This window comes from Acanthamoeba castellanii (genome assembly GCF_000313135.1).
Source record: "Acanthamoeba castellanii str. Neff unplaced genomic scaffold scf7180000084568, whole genome shotgun sequence".
Lineage (NCBI taxonomy): Eukaryota > Discosea > Longamoebia > Acanthamoebidae > Acanthamoeba > Acanthamoeba castellanii.
This window is the reverse complement of record NW_004457329.1, coordinates 42,465-61,649: the sequence shown is the minus strand read 5'-3', so window position 1 is coordinate 61,649 and position 19,185 is coordinate 42,465. Positions and strand designations below refer to the sequence as shown.

The 19,185-nt window shown below is 56.9% G+C and overlaps 8 protein-coding genes and 1 pseudogene across 8 annotated transcripts; 5 read left to right on the top strand and 4 right to left on the bottom strand.

Annotated features, from left to right (window-relative positions):
* Positions 1-119: 119 nt before the first annotated feature.
* Positions 120-1,658, top strand: ACA1_037940 (Hypothetical protein; the record flags this gene model as incomplete). Its single annotated transcript, XM_004335586.1, has 8 exons — positions 120-167; positions 278-380; positions 507-566; positions 676-864; positions 944-1,074; positions 1,157-1,238; positions 1,306-1,439; positions 1,542-1,658. The coding sequence occupies 8 exons, from the start codon at positions 120-122 to the stop codon at positions 1,656-1,658; spliced, it is 864 nt and encodes a 287-aa protein (XP_004335634.1).
* A 680-nt stretch (positions 1,659-2,338) lies between these two features.
* On the bottom strand, positions 2,339-3,243 carry ACA1_037930 (uncharacterized protein; the record flags this gene model as incomplete). The annotated part of the gene is made up of 4 exons (XM_004335585.1): positions 2,339-2,456; positions 2,561-2,722; positions 2,826-2,980; positions 3,118-3,243. The coding sequence occupies 4 exons, from the start codon at positions 3,241-3,243 to the stop codon at positions 2,339-2,341; spliced, it is 561 nt and encodes a 186-aa protein (XP_004335633.1).
* Positions 3,244-3,480: 237 nt separating this feature from the next.
* ACA1_037920 (WD repeatcontaining protein) lies at positions 3,481-5,496 on the bottom strand (the record flags this gene model as incomplete). Its single annotated transcript, XM_004335584.1, has 10 exons — positions 3,481-3,740; positions 3,820-3,925; positions 4,004-4,144; positions 4,238-4,384; positions 4,462-4,557; positions 4,626-4,687; positions 4,771-4,889; positions 4,954-5,060; positions 5,131-5,219; positions 5,310-5,496. 10 exons carry the CDS (start codon positions 5,494-5,496, stop codon positions 3,481-3,483), a joined length of 1,314 nt encoding a protein of 437 aa, XP_004335632.1.
* Positions 5,497-6,000: 504 nt separating this feature from the next.
* On the top strand, positions 6,001-6,261 carry ACA1_037910 (uncharacterized protein; the record flags this gene model as incomplete). Its single annotated transcript, XM_004335583.1, has 1 exon — positions 6,001-6,261. One exon carries the CDS (start codon positions 6,001-6,003, stop codon positions 6,259-6,261), a length of 261 nt encoding a protein of 86 aa, XP_004335631.1.
* Positions 6,262-6,811: 550 nt separating this feature from the next.
* Positions 6,812-8,644, top strand: ACA1_037900 (hydrolase, NUDIX family protein; the record flags this gene model as incomplete). Its single annotated transcript, XM_004335582.1, has 8 exons — positions 6,812-6,930; positions 7,012-7,096; positions 7,161-7,272; positions 7,348-7,439; positions 7,512-7,628; positions 7,714-7,808; positions 7,897-8,230; positions 8,336-8,644. 8 exons carry the CDS (start codon positions 6,812-6,814, stop codon positions 8,642-8,644), a joined length of 1,263 nt encoding a protein of 420 aa, XP_004335630.1.
* A 64-nt stretch (positions 8,645-8,708) lies between these two features.
* ACA1_037890 lies at positions 8,709-9,427 on the bottom strand (annotated as a pseudogene).
* Positions 9,428-9,868: 441 nt separating this feature from the next.
* On the top strand, positions 9,869-11,022 carry ACA1_037880 (Poly(3hydroxybutyrate) depolymerase; the record flags this gene model as incomplete). The annotated part of the gene is made up of 2 exons (XM_004335581.1): positions 9,869-10,171; positions 10,237-11,022. The coding sequence occupies 2 exons, from the start codon at positions 9,869-9,871 to the stop codon at positions 11,020-11,022; spliced, it is 1,089 nt and encodes a 362-aa protein (XP_004335629.1).
* ACA1_037870 (vacuolar protein sortingassociated protein 11, putative) lies at positions 10,890-15,784 on the bottom strand (the record flags this gene model as incomplete). Its single annotated transcript, XM_004335580.1, has 24 exons — positions 10,890-11,015; positions 11,119-11,211; positions 11,296-11,391; positions 11,486-11,603; positions 11,713-11,861; positions 11,934-12,108; positions 12,179-12,253; positions 12,339-12,427; positions 12,519-12,593; positions 12,676-12,813; positions 12,917-12,951; positions 13,044-13,155; positions 13,242-13,340; positions 13,400-13,489; positions 13,550-13,651; positions 13,742-13,865; positions 13,947-14,101; positions 14,173-14,305; positions 14,396-14,514; positions 14,580-14,660; positions 14,752-14,852; positions 14,946-15,180; positions 15,269-15,430; positions 15,743-15,784. 24 exons carry the CDS (start codon positions 15,782-15,784, stop codon positions 10,890-10,892), a joined length of 2,724 nt encoding a protein of 907 aa, XP_004335628.1.
* A 266-nt stretch (positions 15,785-16,050) lies between these two features.
* ACA1_037860 (ABC transporter ATPase/permease) lies at positions 16,051-19,180 on the top strand (the record flags this gene model as incomplete). Its single annotated transcript, XM_004335579.1, has 15 exons — positions 16,051-16,452; positions 16,532-16,665; positions 16,746-16,794; positions 16,865-16,949; positions 17,049-17,153; positions 17,226-17,288; positions 17,349-17,452; positions 17,523-17,616; positions 17,684-17,814; positions 17,909-18,029; positions 18,114-18,238; positions 18,306-18,456; positions 18,562-18,675; positions 18,795-18,884; positions 18,951-19,180. The coding sequence occupies 15 exons, from the start codon at positions 16,051-16,053 to the stop codon at positions 19,178-19,180; spliced, it is 1,998 nt and encodes a 665-aa protein (XP_004335627.1).
* Positions 19,181-19,185: the final 5 nt, after the last annotated feature.

Here is a 19,185-nt window from a genome sequence, read left to right as displayed (position 1 = left end):
TGCGTCTCCTCGCCGGCCTGAGTTTCAATGATACCACAATGTGTTGCGAGTCGTTGACATTCTCCGGTGGCCACTACTTTCGTGTGTCTGTTGTGTGTGTGTACACCAGGGCGTACTTTATGGGTGATGTGTCGGTGGACGAGGTCTTCGAGACCTACTCCCAGGCGGTACGACTGTCCTCTCACCACCACCACCACCACCACCACCACCACACACTCCCCTCTTGCCTAGCGCGCGCTGACTTCAGAATCGTTCGCACACCAACGCATTGGTTCAGATGCGTATGTTGGTGGACTACTACTACACGGCCACGCTCCCCGGCACCGACATCCCGCTCTCTCGACTTCCGCTCATCGTCAACACGCACGGCTGGCTGAAAGGTTCATTGCGTGGCATAACGCGCCACAAAACGTGTCGCCCCTTTGCTGGGCCGAAACTCACCGTGCGGCGGTTGGTTGGTTGTTGTGGTTAGGTCTGGGCTTCGAGGTCCTGCGCAACCTCATCAGCTACCTGGGTCCCCGACGTCGCCGTCCATCTCTACCCCGTCACACTCGAATACGCCACACGTACGCAACGGGCCTTGTCCCCCCCCCCACGCGTGCCGTGCGTGTCGTGTTGTGTCGCGTGCGACTCACTTGGGTGTGTGTGGCTGCGGTGGCGGTGGCGGTGGCGCAGAGGGTCCCGACTTTCCGTTCGTGGAGGAAGAGGTGGGCTACCGCTTCCGCGCGGTCCACCTTCTCCCCGCTGTCGCCCCCAAGCGGCCCAGGGTGCTCCTCGGTCCCGACGACCTGCGGCGACTGCGATTAGACGCCTACTTTGACTGCTGGAGCGAGGGCAGCCTGGTCACCCAGATCCCCTATCGCGGTACGCCTCCATTCAGCGTCCACACATGTGGTCGGGGTCGCGTGCCAACCGATTGTTTGTTGTGGTGGTGGTGGTGTAGTGCCCTGGAACGCGATCCGGTTGGCGCTTGCGGATGCCGACGTGCCGCCGTCGGAGTGTCTTCTGGCCTTCAACGCTTCGCTGGTCGGTCTCTGCATCGACACGGCCGACTACCTCTCGTGTGCTCCTCCGGTATTTTCGTCTCACAGCCACACACACCATGATCGTCACGTTGCTAAGAAACTACTGCTGTAATTCATATGAATGCACGCAGGGCCAAGCCGATCTCAGCCGCGGTCAATCGATCTATCCCTCGTTCCTTCTGTCTGCGCCTCGGTGCGAGTGCGTCGGTCTTGGTACGCTCGCCCAGTCTGGGTGTCCAGCCTTTTGCTGCAAGTTGCTCAGGCACCGCGCTTTTGTCAGGAATCGTGAGGACTATCGACCCCGTGACGCACCAGTTCCTTGTGCTCACCTCTGTCCCGCCCGAGCAATTGCAACGAGTGAACACCTTCGTGAAGGGCGCCATCCATCTGCCCGCGCCTACTCTTCTCCGAGGCGTACGCTAGCCTCTCCTTGTATTGAAGTTGTTTATTGTTGATGATGATGTTCATGTTCACGTTCATGTTCATGAATGCTCACCGTGTGTCACTACCAACCAGGGCTGGCTGAGCAACCCGTATCTCATGGCGGAGGCCATCTCGCGACCTGGCGGCGCCAAGATGACTGGTCGGTCCAACATCCAGCGAAAGCATACCGCAAGTGGTGCCAGGAAGTGAACAATAAAGCCTGCCCCTTCTGGCCGAACATGCACCAACCAACCTGCGAGCTCCCTTCACTTCCTGGTCTTCGTCATCATCGCCAAAAGCGGCTCCTCTTGTGAGCAAAAAGATGAAGATTACCACTGGAGGGAGTTGAACCCCCCGAGTAGGTCCTGACAGGCTTATGGCTCCTAACATGGCTATTCCCACATCAGTGGCCCTCAGTACTCCCTTGCAGGAGGAGGGTGTGATATTAGACAAAGGGATAGCAAGATACCTACTCTCCAACCCTTGGCAGTGGTTTGAGGTGTCTTCCCACAGGACTGCTCTGCAGGAAGCCCATAAGAAGCCACCATCTCCCTCTTAGATGAGCCATTATGGGATCCTCAACTTAGCTGAAAATGCAGACCACTTGGTTGACCTGCTTTTGCCCAAGTAACGAAACGGAAGGGTGTGAAGCTGGCTTTATATGGCTTTGCGTTGGTGTGAATGGGGTGGTTGGTTAGCGCACTCCCCTCTCTACGACGCTGCACCACTCGCCCCCGTGGGCCACCTTCAACTCAGGCGTTCAGAACGGTTACTCAACAAAATTGCCTCCTTCCTATCCCTGCTGGAGAAGGCGCGGCGAGGAGGTGTAGATGGTCAGGGTCAGCAGAGCGTCAGTGAGTCTATGGCTGACCGACAGAGGGGTACCTACCTTAGCTGCTGCTTTTGGAGTGCCTGCAAAGCCACTCGAGGGTCATGTCGATGTTGACATTGTTCTTGGCCGAGATGGAGTAGCAGCACACCTCGCGGCCCGTGATTGATTTGAGGTCCCTGCAGGCGCGGCACACAAAGGAGCATAAGAGATTGTCACCAACTGCAACGTCAGTAACAAAGGGGATGACGATGGTAGTGAAGCATGGATGAGGGCGCCGTACAAAAGCTCGATGGTGTCGTGCACGCCCACGGCCTCCGGCAGGTCGTTCTTGTTGGCCAGCACGAGCAGAGGAATGCCGGCCAGCGGCGGCTTGCTCATGAGCTCCTGCAGTTCCTTTTTGGCCGTTTCAAACTTCTCCTGGTCGGCAGCGTCCACCACGTAGCTGCACCACAAGTTCGATCAGCACACACGAGCAAGGGGAGTATTGCAGCTTGCACGGACGTGCGAATGAATGATGAATGCGCATGCAGGAAGAAGATACGTACACAATCGCGTTCACCCCTCGGCAGTATCTTTCCCACATGCTCCTAAACCGGGGCTGCCCGCCGATGTCCCACAGCTTGATTGTGACGTTACCCTTTGTCACCTTCTTCATGTTGAATCCCACGGTGGGGATCATGTCCTCTTTGAATGAGCCCGACTGGAATTGAAGTAAATTATTAGACCACTCGAACCGATCAATGAATAGATCCAGCGAAAATCAAGTTGCTCATCAATCAATTGGCGATCGCGAATCGCCCGGGCGGTTGGCACGTGCACAAAGGTGGGAAGACGTACGGCGATGACATTAACCAGTGTGGTCTTGCCTGAATTCTGGAGCCCCACAAGGGTCAGTTCCATCTCCTGCTTCCAGAAGAGGCTTCTGAACCATTCGAGCACGCCATCGAAGAAGCTCTTAAACATCGTCGATATAAATTGATCTCTCCTCTATCCTCCTGGTCGCTCTCTCCACCTCTTAATCAAGTGATCAATCTTCCAATCTTTCGGCTAACCACGTATTGCGCCTGCAAAAAAAAAACAGACGATGGAATTTTCGTTCTTCTTTTGCACCCCCCCCAAGTTGCGAGTACCGAAATTTCGACCACCCGACAGCAGGAAGTGCGCACAAGTCGACCGTGTTGTGTTTTCTGCAACAAAGACTCAAGCAGAACCGAGGGCCTTGTGGATATTGATGACGTTGTCGGCGCCGCCGCTGACGATCCGATCGCCGTCCCACGCCACGCAGAGCACCTTGCCCTTGTGCTGGCCGGGCAGGGTGTGGAGCGGAATCCGGCTGCGCGCGTCCCACACCTTGATCGTCCCGTCGTGCGAACCCGTGAGGAGCAGGCTGGACGTCGGGTGCCAGGCCACGCTCGACACCCACAGCTTGTGCGAGATCAACCGGTCCTTTACCACGGCATCTACACGTGCACGTGCGACACACGATGGAGTGAATATAGGCGCTAGTGGGTGTGTGGTTGACATTGGCGATGTGTGTACCGGAAGATCGTGGATCCCAGATGCGAACGACCTTGTCGTTGTGGCCTGAGGCGAGAAGACCGACCGAAGTAGAGTAGGAGATGCTGCTTACGACCTTGTCGCCGGCCTGTACGCATTCTGCTGGTCACCATTTCTGCTGTTTTTGCAGGCAAAGGCGATGGGCAGGAGAGCCAATTTAATGTACCATGACTCGCGTAGCGATTCCGGTCTCAACGTCCCACTGGCGCAGCGAGTGGTCCCACGAGCCACTGTAGATGTTGTACGGCGTGGGCCATGCTACGGAAGACACGCAGAGCGTGTGACCCAGCAGAGTACGGATAGAGCCCTGCGCGTGTCCCCGAGAGGAAGTGGAGTTAGTAGAGAATATGGAGACATCCTGGAAGCGTAGCTATGCCGAGGAGTAGAGTGATCGGCCCACCTTCTTGGCAACTTCAGCGGTGACCTTGGCCTTCTTCTTCGCCGATTTCTTGATCTCGATGTCCTTTACCTCCGACTTCTCTTCCTCCGCCGGCGTTGAGTTGGGGTACCAAAGCTTGATCGAATGATCCCACGAACCGCTGCAAAACTGGGCCAGACCGAACGAACGAAGTCAGTCCACCTGCAGCACGCCCATGGGGCAAGAAGAGCGGTAGTGCGCAGTACTCTTTCGAACGTCGGCTCCACGGCCACACACTCGACCGAGCCAGTGTGTCCGACATACTTGTTGATCGCTTCGTTCGTTTTGTTGGTGGTATCCACCTATGTGTGTCAATTCAGAAAGGTGAAAATCGGGCTTGTGCAGGTACATAGCTCGTTTGCTGAAGTACCTTCCAGTGGAACAGAGAGAAGTCTTGTGAAGCGGTGACAAAGGACGCACTCTCCGCAGTGGCTGTGTGGTATGACCGGTCGGATGAGATGAATGAATTTAATCAAACGTGCTCTTACGCGTCGTGGGAAGGCAGGCAGGCGTACGCTTTGACATCCACGCAACTCCCTTCACGGGGCCAGTGTGGCCGCTCAGCACCGCAACGCACTCACCTTCCGCATTCCACAAGCGCGCCTGCTGATCGAACGAACCAGACACAATGTACCTGCGCCCACGTCGGTGGTCGTAAGATGCTGCGCGGCGCACCCACACGCAAGTTGAATACGTACGGGTTGCCGCCAGCGGCCACGCAAGCCACCCAGTCGTCGTGCGGGAGGTCCTGCTTGTGTTCCGGCTCAGGCATAACTTCCGTGTATTCGATTGCGAGCGTCTCTTCCTGTTGTGTCGCAAGCGTGGTGAGAAGATCGTGTGTGCCTCGGTTGGCGAGCATGAAGCGGCCTACGTACTCGGTTGACATTTCGTTGCTGCACGTAGGTGAGCAGGGATGTGCGCAAGAATTGGTTGTTAATCAGAAAATCGAACAGGCGGGGCGGATCTGCACACGAGATTTGTGCCACAAATCAGCGATTGGATGAGTTGATCAACCTGGCAATGCAAAATCACGAAGGCTGCGGGACGCTCGTACCCAAATCAAGCAATGAATTGATAATCTCGGAGAGACCGTGGCGCGCAAGCCGGAGGGGAACGAAGAAGGGGGTGTCCTCGACTTGAAGCGCGGGATCGGTCAGCTTAGTGGTGAATCGAACTTCGATCTGTTCCTCATTTTCGAAGTCAAGTGCTTCAGACTCGTTCAGGGTCGGATCGGCTTCCATCTTTTTTCTCTTTGCGCTCCGGAAGAGATTATTGAGATTGAAAATTGAGGAGATGGAAACCTGTTTTTGTTTTTTTTTTGCATTTCGGATGCCGGATAAATGCCGGATTTCGAGTGGCTCAAACTTGGGCAGACCAAGGCCGTGCTCTGTCCTGCAAGAGTTGATGGAAGGAAGACGAACAAGGAGGGCAAAGCTTGGATACGTACAGTGAGCTGTTTTCCCTATCAACAAGGTATGAACCCAACTCCCATTTTTCATGGCCAGGTTTTAAGGTGTGCGCAACATCGAACAAGTTGTTGATGTAATAGCCTGTTGTGGCTCGAAGGGGCGCCAGCGGCACATCTTATATTTATAAATATTAATTATAATTATTACCACAATTTTGGTGTAATAGAGCAACGGACGACTCACGTTCGTTTTTCCCTTGGCCCTTTCGCGTAGTACTTTGTCGTGTTCGACCTGGCCACCGCTGCTCAACATCGCGCCACATCAATCGACATCGACATGGGGGGACTACTTAGCAGGGGAGGTAAGGGCGGCAAGGGCGATTTCGATATCGTCATTGGACAGCCCGACTACAATTCGTTCCAGAAGGTGACCGATGCGGCTATGGTGAAGGACTATCTCCAATCGAACCAACCCTCGCATGGACCATCCGAGATGGCAGGACCAGCGGCGGCATCGAAGGGGGAGGCCCTGCCACCCCCGCCAGTACCTCGAGAAGGAGAGAAGGCGGCATCGAAGAAAACGAGCCGAGGAGGATGATGAAGATTTGACAGACGACGAGGACGCGACGGAGGAGGCGCAATCGAACATGCAGCCTGCGGTGCGACAAGACGGCAGCAACAGCGGGCTCTCCGAAACGACGTCGGAGGAGAACAGCTGAAGGGCTAGAAGGAGGGAGATGTGAAGGAAGAAGAGCAGGGGTAAAGCTATATGAACAGAGGAGAGACGCCAAACCATCGAGCGGAGCCATCTCTTTCGAGACGAAGATGGAGGAAGCCTATCGTTGCGGTCCAGCGGAAATTGCTCGATCGAAGGCGGCAAAGAGGAGGAAATCAAGGAAGGCGATGATGCCGGCGGATGGAAGGAATTGGGCCGATTTTATTTGTTTTTCTTGCTCTGCTTTCAACTGTTTATTACTGTAGAACATAGCCACAAAGCAACAACGATTCAAACCAAGATAGAGACCCTGCCCCCATCTTCATCAACAATGGTTTGTTTTCGTACTGTTCGCAGAAGGCGTTCCTGGAACTCTCCAAGCCTGCCCCCACGATAAAAACAAACCAAGGCATAGGACACACAAACGACTAAGATGGAGGCTGACTCAAGGGTGGAGTGTGACGCGCGCACGGTGAACGGGCGGGACTACGTGGACCCCTCTGTTTTGATGGTCAACTGCACCTCCCGCTCCAAAGAGCCCTGGTGCCACGGGTAAATAATGACAACAACTCCTCCCTTTCGTTTGGTGTTGGCCTGCTTCGCTTGCTCTTGACTAATGTGCCATGCGCTTAGGCTGAGTCCCTTCTTCCTGGGGCCTGTGTCGCTCTACGACGGTCACGTCGCCAAGAACGTAGAGAACGCCTGGCAGTATGCCAAGGTAACCAAGTGGTTTTGCCCCTCCCTCCGAACCGGTGTGTACCGTGCTCACGTGGCGAATTCAGGTGTACAAGCAACACGTGGACCCGGTGACGGGCGAGCCTACTGCCGAGTACTGGGAGTGGGCGCTGGCTGGATGGGCCAACCCGGACCCCGTGCGATTCCCCATGGGCAGAGGTACTGCACACACACCACACACCCGCGTGGCGAAAAGAGGAGCCCTTTGTGTTGACGAGCTGGGTCACATTGCAGGCGCCAAGCCCGAGTACTCGTACTGGGACGGGAAGAAGTATGGCTACGTAGCGGCCCGCAAGCGCATCTACGCACCGCTGTACGCCTCGTTGGTAGGTGGCCCTCACCGCTTCACACCTTGCACCAAGCAAGCACTACAACCCCGATTGAATGTTGTTGATCAGGTGGAGAACTCGGTGGCGTTCAAGAAGCTGGCCAAGATATACCGACAGAACAAGCGACTCTATCTCTGGGACTTTGATGGCTACGACCACGTCTCCATGGGCCGCACCCTGCAGCAGGTACGCACCCACCTACAACTCACACACATATAACAATCGGCTCTTCACCCGCACACGCTGAAGCAACGTTCGCACTCACGCCCAGGTGCTGGACGACCCCAACAAGAAGATGGGCCACGCATTTGTGCTGTTGATGCTCCTTCGCGGGGAGCGCCTTTGGGAAACCGACGACATCCCCGAGTACATGTCGCCAATCCCCAGCCGTCTGTCTCAGTCTTGGTCTAAGCGCGTCTCCTCTGTTCCCATTGTGCCCACCGACACTGTGCAGACTTGACTATGACCCCAAGGCGCGGGAGCGGGTCCCGAAGCCCGAGCCGAGAGGCCCGCTGACGTCGGCGGGCTTCCTCATCAAGTCGGCCGACCTCTACCTCGTGTGCCACGCCACCAACAGGAAGCCGCCCGCTGCAACTGACGGCAGCTGGACCATCTCGAAGGGCATCGTCGACGCGGACGAGACGCCGATCGAGGCGGCCATAAGGGAGCTGAAGGAGGAGACGGGGATCGACCTCAAGGGCGAGGAGCCGCTCACCTCGCTCATCCCGGCCCCGGACGCTCAGCCCATCAACTCCTACACCGTAGGCAAGGGTGCCGCCAAGAAGACGGTACGCCTGCCCTCTTCACGCAGGCGCCACAGTGACCACCGCGGCCCGACACACACACACACACACGGCTCTGCTCATCGTTGACTGCGACAACAACAACAACAGGTGCTGGTGTATGAGATAGACGACAAGGAGGGCCTGCTGCGATTGCACAGGACGAAAGAGCTCACGTGCACGTCGCTCATTGAGGGAGACTACTCGCCCGTGCATGTGCGCGGCCTGCCCGAGCTCGACGCCTTCTCGTGGGTGACGCAGTCCGACGCGCAGGCCATGGTCTTCCAGTCCCAGAAGCACCTCTTTGGACCCGTTCCCGAACGCGCACCCAAGGCCAAGGCTGCCAAGCCTCGCGGCCAGCGAGGTCGAGGCCCTGCAGCTGCACCAGAGGCCGAAGCGGAGGGCAGCAAGGATGACTGAGCCATCGGGCGTTCTCTTCTCCTTCTATTGCAGCCAACACGACGTTCCACGAGCTCTCTTCTCTTCATCGACGCAGCATGTCGGCGAAGCGGTCGGCGAGGCCGACGATGCGTTGGGTGGTGTGGGGTCGTGCCGGGGCGAAGGTGAGGAGTAGCGCGACGTCGCCCTTGTTTGCCAGTCGGTGGACCACCAGGCCGCGGCCTTTGTGCGCCGAGATGGCAAGCACCCGGTGCGTGTCGGCTCTGCACACGGCCAGCTTCTGGCCCAGCAGCTCGAAGCCCTCCTGCGTTACGCACGCCCTCTTCCTGTCTTGGCCCTTGGTGAAGCCGAGGGGGTTGGAGTCGTCTTCCTCGAGGTTGGTGTCGACGTCGAGACCGCACGACGAAGTGGCGCCGTCTTGGGGCTCTATGCGTGCCATTACGCGTTGCAAGCGCTCGACCCTCTTGTCGGCGTTGAACTGGTGAGCGAACAGGCCCACGAACTGCTGTCGCACGACGGCATCCTTCGCTTCCTCATCTTGCCCCTGAACCGCGAAGGAGAAGGCAGATTGGAGCGAGCCGAAGGCATAAAGGACGTGGCCTTGAGGAGACATGAGGGCAGCACCATCGATTGCAGCCCCGCCAGGCGCCAACAAATGCTCTGCCAACAATCGACAAGATAATTGATGTTAAAGATGCAAATCGATGAGAACCAGCATCGTAACCAGTGGACATACCTTGCACTAAGCCATGCCAACTCAGCAAATCCATAGTTGAGGAAATGGCGCAGCCAAGTTGCGTTCAGCGTTTTCCCGCCTTTTGTTTTTGTGGCAAAACTTATTATTGGCCCCCGTGGCAGCTTCACCACCACACCATCTTCATCTACCCACTCACCAACTGGGTGAGCTTTAAATTGCGGAGTCCCCCTGGTCTCTTCTTTGTCGTTTCCGGTGTTCCCATAACCTTCTGAAGCAAAACGTGAGCTGCCGCAGATCTTGTCTTGCGGGGACTGGTACCTTGTGGGAAAGAATGTCAACAATTCTCAGCCAACGGCGGTGTATGGGGCACCATTCCCTTCACCAACACACGAAAGAATGCCAGTCCTGACGAGAACATGTTGGGTTATTACTTGGCCAATACGGAAGTAGCTCAGGTGGTGTCGGGGACCAAGAGCCCGACATCAACCCCACCAGGATCTGGACACGGCGCAACGTCCAAATGTTCCATTTTCATTTCGAGCCCCTTCATGCCGCACCACCATCTCTCGCTCTTCTTCGTTGTGCTCGCCCTCGCGGCCTTCGTGCCGTTTGGCGTAAGGGGGGCGGCCGGCGCGACGGCGTCGGGTGGCTGCACTGCATCTGCCGGTGCCGCCTCCCCATATCCCGCCAACAACTCCACCCAGGGCCAGCTCGTGGCACCGGACGACCGCAACCGCACCTTCACTGTCTACGTGCCGCCCGGCTATCGGTCCGACCAGCCCTCGGCCGTCGTGCTCCTCTTCCACGGCGGCTTCGGCACCGGCCAGCAGGCCCAAAAGGCCTACAAGATGGTACTTAGATAGGCGGGGTGAAGGGTAATCCAAAGCTCACATCATCGTCATCAACACACAACCAGGACGAGACGGCGGAGGCCAACAACTTCATCGTGGTCTACCCCGACGCATGGCGCGTATCGACCCTGACGTCGTGGAACGGCGGGGCGTGCTGCAACCCGTCGGCCAACCTCGGCGTGGACGACGTCGGGTTCGTGTCGGCTCTGCTGGACCACCTCGAGGCGAGCCTCTGCATCGACACCTCGGCCGTGTTCGCCGCCGGCATGTCCAACGGCGCCATCATGTCCTATCGCCTGGCCTGCGAGCTCTCCCACCGACTGGCGGCCATCGCGCCCGTGGAGGGCGTGCTCGAGTTCAGCCCTTGCACGCCGTCGCGGCCCGTGCCGGTGCTGGCGGTCCACGGCCTGGCCGACCTCAACATTCCCTTCGAGGGGGGCTTCGGCTGCGGGGCGACCAACGTCAACTTCACCTCGGTGCCGGCCAGCATCGACGTCATGGCGGCGGCCAACGGGTGCTCGTGCCGCTGGCAGGCCAACGGGTCGTGCGCGACGACCTATCTCGTGGAGGGCCACGGGTCGTGCCTGTCGTACGGACCGTGCGAAGGGGCCAAGGTCGACGTCGTGCTGTGCTCAGTCGAGGGCAACGGTCACGCGTGGCCCGGCGCGTCGGACGGAGTGGCAAGCGAGGGCTGCAACAACACGGCCGTCGCGGACTTTCACACCAACACGCACATCTGGGCCTTCTTCAACGCCACGAGGACCACCGCCAGCGGTGGCGGCGAGGTGTCGTCGGCCAGCACGCCGCTGTTGCACGCCATGTGGCAGTCGGTAATCGCCTGGCTCTTTTGACGATCTAGGACGCGTGGACACACAAACTGGTGTATGTGTGAGAGAGAGCTGTAATAAAGAACAAGAAACCAAACACGACACTCACTGGGGTGGAACGGGGGGCTGGTCGTTGACGCTGGGCATGTGTGAGAAGATGCCCCGTCCGAAGTACTTGGCCACCACCTCGAAACCGTCCGACGCCGCGTCCAACTGACAGTAAACGACGCGTAAGTGCACATCGCCAGAGCGAACACGATCACACGTGTCATTAATGGCAAGGCCGGGAGGGCGAACCTCTCTGAAGAAGGCCTCGTGCTGCTCCGAGTTCTCTTCGAGGGACTTCTTGATCTCCAAAATCTTTCTGTTGTTGCGCACGCACACGGGGCACTCCTGCAGACACACACACACACACACACACACATCCCAATCGCACCGCGTGTCAGTGATCACCTCGAGTCCATTCCCTTACTCTAATGCTGCGCACCTTGTCGTACTCGCCGAGACACCTGAGGTGGAAGGAGTGCATGCACAGGAAGTGGACGGAGGGCAGGTCGAGGGGACCGGTACAGGCCGTGCACTTGTGCAGCTGGAAAATCTTGGCCCTGCGCGACGTCGCACGCCATACCACACCACCCGCATGTTAGCAGCCGTCACCGTGGAAAAAGAGTCTTGGTTGTGTTGTTTTCTTGTGTGTGTGTGTGTCCCACGTACCCCGATCGCAGTTCCTCGAATTCCTTCTTCATCTTCTCCGTCTCCTCGCGGTAGTTATTGATGCAGCGCTGATCCTCGGCGATGAGCTGATTCTCCTGCGAGAGCCTGCGCACGATGTAGTCTTTGACCACAGCCAGCTGCGTCGTCGGCTGGTGTATGGCAACAACCACAATAAATAGTGGTGACGCGCAGTGAGTCTCTCTTAACACCATCCTGCGCACCGTGGGCTCGAGCAAGTGGCGAACCTTTTGCGAGAGGATCTGGATGATGGGGAGCGGGGGCAGGAGGTTCTCCCGGTCGATGTTGTTGAGCACCTCGCCGATCTCGTGCTGGCAGTCGTCGTCGCGGAGGGCAAAGTAGGTCAGGGCCTCGATCCACAGGTCCGGATCCATCGGCCTTTCGTGCCATTGGAAAGGAGGTGTGAGTGTGCGCGACGTCGCGCGCGGTTGCATACATTTACACATACCCGTATTTCTTGCAGGAGCTGATGACCTGTTCGTAGTCGTTGTTCTCCATATGGAAGTCCACAATCTCATGGTACCTGCGTGGGTGGATTGCAGGGTGACGAAGACGTGAGTCACGCCCGTCGTGATGCGAGAGGGGCGGCGGTGGCGGAGAGCATATACAGCTTGAGGTGTTCGTAGACGACGAGGATGCCCGCCTTGAAGTCGTGCATTTGGCACAGCACCAACGCATGGTCTTCATCAAATTGCGCCTGCAAAAAGAAACGATGAGTAAAAGAAAGGAAGGAAAAGACGAAACTAAAACAACGACAAACGCGCATAAAGAGTATTTCTTGTAGGTACCCGCGGGTCATTGAGGAGCGCGATAGCTCTGTTCAGACGCTCCGTCCTGGCCATGACCGGGACCTTGTCGCCCACCTGCCCCAATAGTTAGTTCACTCGAGTCGTGAGTGGCGCGCGTGCAGTGGTGCGCGTGTAACGACGGCGTCGTGTCTCGTACGTCATCTCGGAGGTAGATTTCGAGGAGGGTGTTGTAGACGAGGTTGGTGGCGAGACCCTGCTGCACGATGAACTCGAGGAACTTGGCCAGCCACTCCTCCTGACCGACGAACACATGGATGAACTCCTCGGCGTTGGCCTGCCCAAAGATCAGATAAGACCAGCAGCGAGCAGCCAGGTGAGTGTAACGGCCCGTTTCAGCGGGAGTGGAGCGCTGACGAGAAGCGAACAGCCAAACGCACCTTGGGCCGTGGCTGAGCAAAGCTCTCGGTGGCCTCTGCCAACACAAAGTCAAGACCAAGCGTTAACACCCAACGACTACATAGCATCGCCTCGCATCGCCGGATGATGGGAGGGGGGAGAGATTACCTTTAGTGCCCTTGGGTTTGTAGTTTGTACAGAGGTCCATGAGGAGGTTGGTGGTCTGCTCGGGCATGCACGACACCAGATTCTTGCCGTACTTCTTCAGCACCTTTTCGCACTGTTGTGCAGGTGTGGTGCCGACACAACGACGTCACGACGTCAGCGGAGGCCAGCGGGCGGCGGAGAGAGAAGGAGACTGAGTACCTCGAAGAAGTTGAGGGTGGCGATGTAGGTGAGCGCGTTCTGGTAGTCCTTCAGATCCTCAACAATGATCTTCAGCGCTTGCTCGTGGTGATTATGGCGCTACACGCATCCACCAAGTTAGCAGGTGTCGCGTGTGTCGCGTGTGTCGTGCATCTTACCTTGGCGAGGTAGAGCGCGTGTTCAAAGTAGCCCGCCTGTCTGCACACCTTGATCGCCGTCTTGACCTCGAATTTGAGGTTCGACCCCGCCTATACCGAGCGACCGCATCAGCATTTCAGCTCAGATACACACATGACCATCACCCGCACCTTGATGAACTCGTCGAGCTTTTGGACATCCTTAAGCTTGGTGTAGCAGTTGAACAGCAGTGTCGTGTGGTCCGCGTTGGCCAAGCCTTGTTCGTGCAGCGCCTATGCGCACCAACAAGCGCACACGCGCTCTGACGAGTCAGTACCAGCGACAACACGCGCCACACGTGTCACACGCTCGCTCGCACGTACCTGGAGGTAGGAGGTGAGGTTGTGTATGCGCTGGGCGTCGAGGAACTTGCGGATGACGTAGGAGGGCTCGAGTCGACTAATCGTTCGCAGGTACTGGCGCATGGCTCCGTCGTAGTCGCCCTTCCTTCAATGACGCAAGGCCTTGTGTCAACAGCGAAGAGCGGGCAAGAAGGAGGGTAAAGGAAGGATGAATGGGGTAGCGCACGAGTAGAGATGGTCGCCGTATTTCCTGAAGATGTCGGTGATCGAGTTGTAGTCGTACTGCTGGCTGTGGGCGAGATCGATGGCCACCGAATAGAGGTTCTTCTTGAAGAGTGTCTCCAGCTTCGTCTGCGTGTCCTTCTCTTGCACTTGGTACAGCTGCACATTCACCACAACACCTATCAGCATATTTCAAACTCACATGTGCCGTGTGCGTGTGCGGTGCGTACCAGGCCGTCGCGGGTGAGAACAAAGATAGAACCCCACTCCGATACGATGTAGGATATGTTGGTGAAGGTGGTCGTGTAGGCGATGAACTTGTTCTTCAAATCGTAGATCGTGAACACGTCTTGCTTCGGTCCGCTGCGATGTCCAAGTGTTAGCGTAAGCAGCAACATGTGTACTTACTGCGCGACATTGTAGGAGTTGAGCTCGAGAACTGAAGAATTTTACCTGGCGACCTCCTGCTGGCTGACGACAATGAGGTAGCCACGGAACCAGGACAGCATCTTCTTCTCGCCCTCGAACGCGAAGCACGGGCCGCGGCCTTCGGGTTCGTAGAAATAGACCGCCTGTATGTGGTATGAATTACATGAGTGGGCCGTGCCACGCATTATTCAGACACCAGTGGCGGTACCTCCTTTCGGCCAATGCAGAGGTCGTGAGTGTCGCTGATCACGGCGCGGCCCAGCTCGCAGCCTCTATCATCAAGCACCTCCTATAGCAGTTGCACCCCATAACGTGAGGCCATGCTCGAAACAAGCAGGGCACAGCTCGTGAACACGATGCAGTGCGCGCGGGTCACATACGGTCGGGGTCCGCTGCAGGGACGTGTGGTAGGCCACAGTAGAGTCGGGCGTGGCGGCGAAGAGCGTCGTCCTGTCCTTGCCGTCGTCGGAGAAGCCCAGCCCTGGGTGAGGTGACGTGCCGCGAGGAGAGAGAGAGAGAGAGTGGAATCGTCAGCGTTGCGCGAAGCTGAGAGTGCGTGCGGGGTGGGTGGTACCGGTGATGGGTGAATAGGAAGGATTGGAGAGAGGCACGAGCTTGGGCGCACGCTCGTGGCCGAGGTCGCGCATGAGCAGGACCACGCCGTTGCACAGACCGATGGCGACCTGGGAGAGGTCCTCCAGGACGGCCAAGCAGGTCACCGGCACGACGGCGCCCACGGGCGGCTGGATCTTGATCGACCGCAGGCACAGAGGATTGCCAGACTTGTCGGCCTTGTCCAAGTTCCACACCTGCCGATCACCAAAAACACGGCCAACACACGCAAGTCAAACCCCGCCAAAGACATGGTACTGTAAGGAGCTATGCGCTGGAGGCGACCTTGAGCGTGGGCGAGATGGCATCGTCGTCATCACCGATGGCGACGAGAATGTTGGCCTGCTTGAGCTGCTCGGCATGGGTGACCGAGAAGCGGAAAGCCTGGAAGGAGTAGACCTTGAAGTCACGGTCCACCACGTTGACGAAGCCCGAAGTATGTAGGCACTAGTCAAGGAAATACACTTTTTTGTGTGCTGTACAGTGTGGGTGTCGGCGCGTGCGTTGTTGTGGCAGCTGTGCGTGAAACATGAAAAGAGAGAGAAGGCGCGTGTGGAATGCACTCAAAATGAAGGGGGTTGGAAAGGATATCTCCAAAGATGAGGTTGCCGCGACCACTGGTGCAGCAATTTATGTCCAATTTCTATGAGGAAGAGTATGGTCAGCATCGTTCAAGTTAATCGAATTTAATAACAACGCAAAAAATGTGCGTGCCTGTATAATTTGGTGCGGATTGTCACTGGAGCCGCCCTCCTTGACTAGTTCTTGTTCGAAGAACTGGAATCGCTTCCATTGAAACATTTTCAGCCTCTGCCGATATGATCAATCAGCAGAGAGAAAATCGGCTTGTGTCTGTCGCGTCGATCTTTCGTTCCCCTTCTCTGTCTGGAAGAAAAATGGACAAAGAAACAGTTCGAAAATCGCCCAACCAAAAATCAAACTTTTTTGAATTCCTGCTCTAAATTCCCCACGGCGAGTTAACCCACCTATCGGCGTGATAGGACTTTCTAAATAAAAGCCACCACAGCACTTGTTGGCCAAGCGTTTCAATCTCAGGAAGACAAGAGATGGGAGCGGCGCTGACTTCGCTCTACCGACGATATGTGCAGGGGGCACAGCGGTTGCCGGGAGATGACGAAGAATCTCTCGGCGGCAACACGCTGGGCACTACAAATGCGCCACCTCAGAAAAATCCTGATCTCAAGGCGAACCTCAAGGTCATCCGCAAGCTGCTGCCATACCTCTGGCCCGAGGGCAAATACCTCCTGCGGCTGCGAGTGGTCTTCTCGCTTCTGTTCCTCTTTTCCAACAACGTGTGGTCGGTGCTCACGCCCATCACCTACAAGAAGGCCGTCGACGACCTCTCCCCACCCGATCCTACCTTCCCCATCTTCTGGGTGTTTGCCTACTGCGTGCTCAAGTTTTTCAGTCGCGCCTCCAACGACATCCGCGATGCCATCTTCGTCAAGGTAGCACCTTCTCCTTTTGGGGCCAACAGATTATGATTTGCATGAATGCCAATCTTAAGGCCTGGCAACGTGCGTGCAGGTGTCGCAAGCTGCGCTGAAGTCCGTCTCGCTGGACATCTTCAATCACCTCCACTCGCTCTCGCTGCGCTTCCACTTGAACCGCCAGACCGGCGGCATCCTGCGAGCCATAGAGCGAGGCACCTCCAGCGCCAGGTGCGTCGTCTCATCTCGCCTTGCTCTCTCAAATAATACTATGACCATCTTCATCTGACCCTACCTTCGTTTTACTCCAGTTATCTCTTGTCCATGATCCTGTTCAACATTCTACCCATCTTTGTCGAGGTACAGTTCTTGCCTTGCCTTGCCGAGGCCGCTGACGTTGATGCCACGTGTGGCTGTTGTGTGCGATCAGGTGGGCTTGACGTGCGTGGTGCTGATCTCGATCTATGACATCTGGTTCACGATCATCACGCTTGTCACCGTCGTTGCTTACATTGGTAAGTCCGTTTGGAAGCGAGAATGCAATCACCACTCAAAAGCGCCCTCATCAGCTCCAAGCATTAACGCGCACGCGCCTCCGCACACGCACACACCAGCCTACACGATCTCGGTCACCGAATGGCGCAACAAGTTTCGCAGGCTCATGAACGAGAAGGACAACGAATCGACCAACAAGGCTGTCGACTCGCTCATCAACTTCGGTAATGCCATTCATCTCTTCATCTAAGCTTTCCTACAACGTCGACTCATGCGTAATGTCTCAATCTGCTCAGAAACGGTCAAGTACTTCTGCAACGAGCAACACGAAGCCCAACGCTTTGAGCGAGCGCTTGACGGTATGTCATCTGTCCTCCCGGTTTGATTGATGGGTGTGCTGAGCCCTGCTTCCATCACAGAAAAGGTGGTGGCGGCTGTGAAGAGCACCACCTCCCTGTCGTTGCTCAATTCGGGCCAGGCCATGATCATCGCCCTCGGCACGCTCTTTGTCATGCTGCTTGCGGTACCGGCATTTCTACGTCACCCCGTGCGTTGTTCACTTGTGTGCTTACGCTTGATTGTGGCTCGCGCAGGGCAAGCGAGCTACGGACGGCGAAATGACCGTTGGTGACTTTGTCCTGGTCAACACGTACATGATGCAACTCTACACGCCCCTCAACTGGCTCGGTAACTTGTCTGCCCAACACAAGTCTTGTTGCTGTGTCTGTTGCTCAACGTCCGGCACTATGTTCAGGTACCAGCTACCGTATGATCAAGCAGTCGATGGTCGACTTGGAGAACCTCTTCACGCTCCTCGACGAGCCCATCGAGGTGGCGGATGCCGAGAATGCGCGCCGTCTCGAAGTCATCGACGCCGAGGTCAAGGTAGCGTCTCGATTTCCCTCTCTTACCATTTTGCCCATACACCCTGCGATCTGGCTTTAACCGATCGTGATTACCGTTTCTTGGCCACCTCTAGTTCAAGAACGTGTCGTTCTCGTACAAGGACAACTTGCCCATCATCAAGAATGTCTCGTTCACCATTCCCAGCGGTCACACTGTAGCGGTCGTCGGGCCGACAGGATCCGGCAAATCAACACGTACGTGCCCTCTGCGCCTTGGCCTCTCTCGCAATGGCGTAGGCGTGTGCCACTCTAACCTTCATGCGCCCACGTTGCGTGCAGTTGCTCGCCTTCTTTTCCGTTTCTACGATCTTGATAGTGGCAAGATCACCGTGGACGACCAGGATATCGCGCGGGTCAGGCAGCGATCTCTGCGCAAGGCCATCGGCGTCGTTCCGCAAGATACGGTACCATGATGTCAACACTTGGGACTGCGTTACGCTTATGCTCACTACTTATGTTTCCTTTACGCAGGTGCTCTTCAATGAGACGATCAAATACAACATCATGTACGGCCGACCCGACGCCACTGACGCAGAGGTGGAGACGGCTGCCCGGTTGGCCCAAATCCATGACTTCATCATGTCCCTGCCCGAGGGCTACGAGACCAAGGTCGGCGAGCGAGGTACGGCACAATCGCGAGCCCGTCCAAACGCAGGACCTGACACCTATTGCGAGATCTTGGCCCGTTGCGGCCGCTGTGTAATTTTCCTAACGTGTGACTGTGCAGGACTGCGCCTGAGCGGAGGTGAGAAGCAACGCGTGTCCATCGCACGAGCAATCCTGAAGGACCCGGCCGTGATGATATTCGATGAGGCCACCTCCGCCCTCGACACTCACACCGGTACGTGTCCTGACACCTAGACTACCCAGCTCCTGGGTTACGCCATTGGTCTCTTTTTAGGCCTGTGTGAGCAGCGGCCGGCGCTAATCACAGTTGTGTTCCTTCTTTCGGCATTTTAGAGAAAGAGATCCAGGGCGCACTGCGCGAAGTGAGCAAGGGCCGGACTACGCTCGTGATCGCGCATCGCTTGTCCACCATTGTGGATGCCGGTACGTGTTACCGCCACGCCAACTTGGCCATGGCGGAGGCTCACTCACTCACACTCACACACACAGACGAGATCCTCGTGCTACGCAAGGGCGAAGTGGTGGAGCGAGGCACTCATGAAGAGTTGCTGCAACGGGAGGGCGAGTACGCCGAGATGTGGCACCGCCAGCTGGCCGAGATTAGCAGCACCAACGGAGCCGAAGGCGAAGCGGACAGCGGCGCCGGCGTTGCACCCCTCATCGACCCGTCCCTTTTGGCCGACTCCTCTGCGACCCCTCATCGCCATCACCATCACTAGGTGCC